Source organism: Arachis ipaensis, chromosome B1, assembly GCF_059453495.1.
Source record: "Arachis ipaensis isolate K30076 ecotype BB chromosome B1, ASM5945349v1, whole genome shotgun sequence".
In the NCBI taxonomy this organism is placed as follows: domain Eukaryota; kingdom Viridiplantae; phylum Streptophyta; class Magnoliopsida; order Fabales; family Fabaceae; genus Arachis; species Arachis ipaensis.
In genome coordinates, this window is record NC_142436.1 from 12390645 (window position 1) to 12396105 (window position 5461).

Consider the following 5461-nt stretch of genomic DNA (forward strand, 5'->3'; position numbering starts at 1 on the left):
TTTACCAAAATAAGCAACCACATTTAGCTTTTCCAATTAAGAAACCAATCTCACAAAGTCAATCACACTGTAAGAATACCATCACATTATATATTTTTTATCAGAGCATAAGACACCTAAGTATTCACATCAAAGACAGGAACAACAGTTCAGCTGATCATGAAACAACGGTAGGCAGTTTTTATGGTGTCGTAAGAGTATTCCCGAGTTCATTTCTCTTCCTACCAACGCATCCTGAGCTAACCAAAGAGGTTATCCAGATATCATCAGATTTTACTGGTTCATCATCATCATTCCTGTGCCAACTCCAGAAAGCATGCGTTGAGTTCACAATCTTGAGCTCGCCATGGCCAAAACTGGCTTCGCGGAATTCTGACCACTTTGGCTGTGGATTTATGTACCTACCAACAAGAAAACATAAATTACATATATGTTAAGAATGATACTTTGCTTATATACACATTTCTTGGAAACTAACCTTAGCCAAGAGAATAGCAATATGTGAAAATTTTTAGTAACACAAAAAATTCTCCCAACCACCCCATTTCCCCAATATACCACCAGCATTAAAAACAAATATGTAACAACACATAACACCACTCTAATACAAGAGTATAAACGAAAAGTCAAATACAAGTTTAAGTATTTCTGACTAGGGCTAATTGAAATGAAGAAAGCGCTTGATTTGCGTTTCATTTCTATTTTCATATTCAGTGTCTTTTGTTTTTATGATTTTGTGAAAAAAAAAAAAAGCGAAAACAATAAAATATTTTTTTTTGTTTTCACCTTCTCCTTTTTCTTTTTTATTCACGAAATTCTAAAAAGTAAAAACAAAAAATACTAAAAATAAAAATGTAAACCAAACGAACCCTAAGTCTTTATATAGAGCTTCCCTAACCGTGCCCTTAATTGTTTTGCTTTATGCAGGACTTAGGACTTGTTTATTTCAAACAAACCCCAAGACACATAACCTCAATATAACTTTCTAACACATGACAAGTGATTCAAAGAATAGCCTTATATGCAATGTTTGAGTGAAGCACCATTTGACCCTTCAGAGATTAAAATGCTGACACTCGAAAAGTCCAAAAGATACTATATTCTCACATGTGGGTAAATGGCATGATCTTTGCTAAGACTAAGGAAATAGCTGAAGCTGCAGTTACTGAGTGGAGAATTGTAATGGAATCCAGGCTTTGCCTTTAGCTACTATCGGATCATCTTACCTTCTAGGGCAGTCAATCAATGTTTTCACCTTACTTAACTAGGGAGAAGATGCAGGAGGGAAAAGTAAACCTTCCCTATAGTGCTTTCTCAAGAGATTGATGTATTTGACTATTTGGCAACTTCGTCCTTAATATTAACATCCTAACAAATTAGTTTCTAAAAGATCACTTTCTAACGAATTAGTCCCTAAAATATCTTTAATTCATGCAAAAACAAAACCCACTATAACTAATAAAGACAAATTCATCACCAAGGTACTACTGACGAATAAAACATCTTTTAGGGACTTATATGTCAACGGTTTTGATTTTTCGGGAATAAACTTGGTGGTTCACACGACAATGTTTATTGGAAGAGTCGAACTTACTTTGCAGCTAAGCCTTCTTTGTTTCCTCCATCACCAATTGTTATATGAACAGCACCACAAGGATCCACTCTTCCATTATACACCCGTCTCTGTCATAGAGATGAAAAATATTTTGTCAACACAATTAAAGCATACTTACAAGAGGGGAAAAATTGGAACCGCGGAAGCTTACCGAGCGTTCATAAGCATGCACATGCCCAGCAAAAACTAAATCAACACTAGCAGTGTATAGCAATGGTTCCATAGCCTTCATCATATCACTACCTTCACCTTGATGTGCCGTGTTACTATTATACCATGGAACATGAAATAACACAAGTAGCCATGGTGTCTTTTTCCTGTCCACCTTTGACAGATCTGCCTGTAGATCAGAAACAAGAGTGTCAACCCTGTTTACTGAAAACCATTTTCATGAAATAAAAAATAAAAAAAGAAAAGAAAAGAAAAAGAGGCTATAACCATATACTAAGGACAGCAGGATGGGACAATTTTGTTTATCATGAAGAAATATTTCATGCAGAACACATTTCCATAGATTACATAGTGCACGAGAATATCAAGAATACCAAACAATACTGCTTTTGAGTTCCATACATTTTTGTTATTCATTACTATACAATGATACTTGTTGCATTAAGGATGTGAGAAGATAAACTCTTATATAAATACAATGTTCTAATTTTTACTTAAACCATCCGTTAAATAATTTATAATAATCAGTTTTATTTTGAAGATTTATTCTCTCCATACTGCAAAAGAATTATCAAGGGTCTTCCAAATGCAAATTATGAAATTATGATTAGCTAGTGAATTTTTTATTTTGGGATTGCTTCAACCAACTCAAGTGTTGTTTCGAGCCGATCAAAGCAACCCTCCAAGTTGCCAACTTTGTGCCCCAAATCACACGTCTCTCCTTGATCTACAACAAATAATAAATACCCAATCCTCCCATAACTAGTGCAAGAACCACAGCTATATTTATCACTTCAACCTACCATTGCATAGGAAAGTAGTTCTGGCTCAAACTAACACGAGTGAAGTGTGCCTTGTCCATAATGTTTTCAAAATTTTTCTAAGTTACCCTAATGTTTTATTTGATTCAATTTTACCTTCAATGTTTCAAATAAGTTTCAATTTAGCCCTATTGTTAATTTTTTACCGTTAACGGTTAGTTAAATTTTACCCTTATCGGTGGTTGATTCTACGGCTTGAATTTGTGACCCTGAGGATATACAGAGACAACTCAAATGATTTTCCAAGGCTCCCCTTCTACACATACACACACAAATTGAGTTCAAGACATGATTCTAGTGAAAGCCATATAGGGTTAACCCTAACTCCCATATGCTAATCCAATGCTTGCATTTGTCACGAGTAATTTGGACTATAAATTGCTCTATTTGACATCTTGATTAGTGTAATCACCATAACAAAGGAAGGAAGAAACAAATATGTATCTAATTTCATCACAATATCACAATGTTTGTATGTGTTTTTGTTGAAAGATCCTGAAAGAAAATCTAGATGGAGGACAGCAGGTATGCTAATCATGGCTTTATAAATGAATGCAAGTGATTGAAATCTACAAGCATGCAACTAGAAGAAAGCTCTATCCCACAATAGGCTCAATTGACTTAATGTTATCCATAACAACATATTTGAAGAAAGGAAACTAGGATACTACGGAAATAGAAAAGAAATTTATGTCTCAACAATAAACATATAAGGATATCTAGTATATAGGACAAACAATATTGATTTTCTTTCTTTTTAGTTGGATCATGCATGTTATAATCACAAAATTTTATAACCAATAGCTTAGAAGAAGCCTGATCTTCTTTGGCAGAGAATCCAATACTTATACACATATCTTGATGTAGTAACTTTTAAGCATTAGAGCAACCAACTAACCTTTAGCCAACTATATTGCTCAGAGTACTCATCATAATCTGCATAGGATCCAAGCATGATAATGTGAACACCTGCAACTTCAAATGAATAATAGAGATTTGAACTCGATCCACTTTCCTCAAACGGCATCTTCCATCTGGAATTATAAGACACAAATCCATCCTTCAACAATGGTATGCTCTCCACTTCATGGTTCCCTTGAGTTACCATCCATGGTTTGGCACTAGCAAGTGGCTGCACCAACCTACCGAATGTGTCCCACCGGTGTTGGATATAATCAGCATATGCAAGGTCTCCAGGAAGTAGGTGAACATCATATTTGCATTGGTCAATGTGGCTCAACGTCGATTTTGTCCAACCGGTTTGACCCAAATCCCCAGCCACAGCAAATGTAATCGGAAATTGAGCAGGAGGAGTTTTGAGCTGGAACTCTGGACCTTGTCTGCCGCATCGGTAAAAGTACACAGAATTATGTTCTAAAGGTCCAATTAGAACATGGTGTATCTTTCCAGAGCTGTAGAGAATATAACTATACGAGGTGGTCTCCCCTTCAGCGAAAGAGTCGTATTTCCCGGGTGATGTTCCATATTCTAAAACCGAAGGTGCAGAATTATCATCCGTGATCCAAGTAACTCTAATGTGTTTGTCTCCTGACAAAGAAATGTGTACCTGAAAACAGACACTTCTTCAGTTAAGAATCTGAAACTCTATGGACTCCATAAAAAGTAACGTGCGTAAAATGGTTTGATATAATTGCTTAAAAGGAATAAGCCTTGTTCACTCTTCACATAATTATTTTCCTAGAACAAGCTACTAATTCAAGCATTAAACCAACCATTAGAAACAATTAACATTTTTTCTTTCTGTCTTCTCCTCAAGATTCTTGGCTACAAATTACAGCATTAAGCTGTTCCCCCATTTGTGCAAAGTGCAGAGGTACATCTAGATATAACACCATTTTTCCCTAATTAATCTAAGGTTAATAAGGAACATTAGCCATCAAATCAGTGGTTTTGCTGAATTTGACAACAACAAAAGAAAAATCACAAAAAAAAGTTGCACTCAATGAGGATATAAACTTACATCACATTCTCACATGGCAACATATGTCATATAAGCAATTTAGAAAACAAAAAGGAAAAGCTTTCTAAATTAAGAAATGCCACAAATACAAATACTAGGAATCTTTTTATTTATCGGGAAAAAAATAAAATAAAATAATAAAGAGCCCAGATTCATTCAGAACCGAAAAGCAAATACCAACTAATGAAAACACAAAAAAATACAAAAAAAATAAAAAAAAGTTATGACATCGATCACTGATCAACCATTGAAACAAAAAAAAGGCACCAAAATGTATTATTAATTATTATTATTTGATTGAAGAGAATAATGTGTATTGACTATTGAGTATTGACCTGCTGAGGGTATGAAGAGAGCTTTGAATCCCATGGAAGGTGTAAGGCTTTACGAGGCTGAGGTCGAACATAATCATCAGCAGTCACAGTTGCTGATGCAACAATAAAAACAGTTAGAATGAGTTTTAAGAGTGCCATTAATGTGTGCAAAACAAACAAATTAAAGAAAACTTTCAGATTCTGGAAGAAGAGGACGACAATAATGTACTTCACGGGGATCTAATTCAATCAGGTCGGTGGATTTTGCTAACGTCACCTTTTCAAAAAGATAAATGGAAAATGAAAGCAACCTCTTTTCTTTTTCGCCTTCTGTGCAGTGCAGTCTCTGACTAATTTGTTTTTGTAATTTTCGTAAAACAAAGACATATTTTGCTAAAGTATCATTTTTGTTTCTAATTTTTGGATAAATTTTAAAGTTGTTTAAAATATTTGAATTATTCTATTTAAGTCTCTAACATCTCAAAATTGACTCAATGTTGTCCTGTCATTAAAAATCTGTTAACAGAATTGACAATGGGACAAAATTGAGACAATTTTA

At 34.5% G+C, this 5461-nt stretch overlaps 1 protein-coding gene across 1 annotated transcript; it reads right to left on the reverse strand.

Moving 5' to 3' along the window:
• LOC107625152 (purple acid phosphatase 18) lies at positions 1-5236 on the reverse strand. Its single transcript, XM_016327736.3, has 5 exons — positions 4924-5236; positions 3506-4174; positions 1767-1955; positions 1595-1683; positions 1-401 (listed from the first exon to the last, which is right to left on the reverse strand). Exons 1-5 carry the CDS (start codon positions 5059-5061, stop codon positions 182-184), a joined length of 1305 nt encoding a protein of 434 aa, XP_016183222.1. The 5' UTR covers positions 5062-5236; the 3' UTR covers positions 1-181.
• Between the last annotated feature and the right edge of the window lie 225 nt (positions 5237-5461).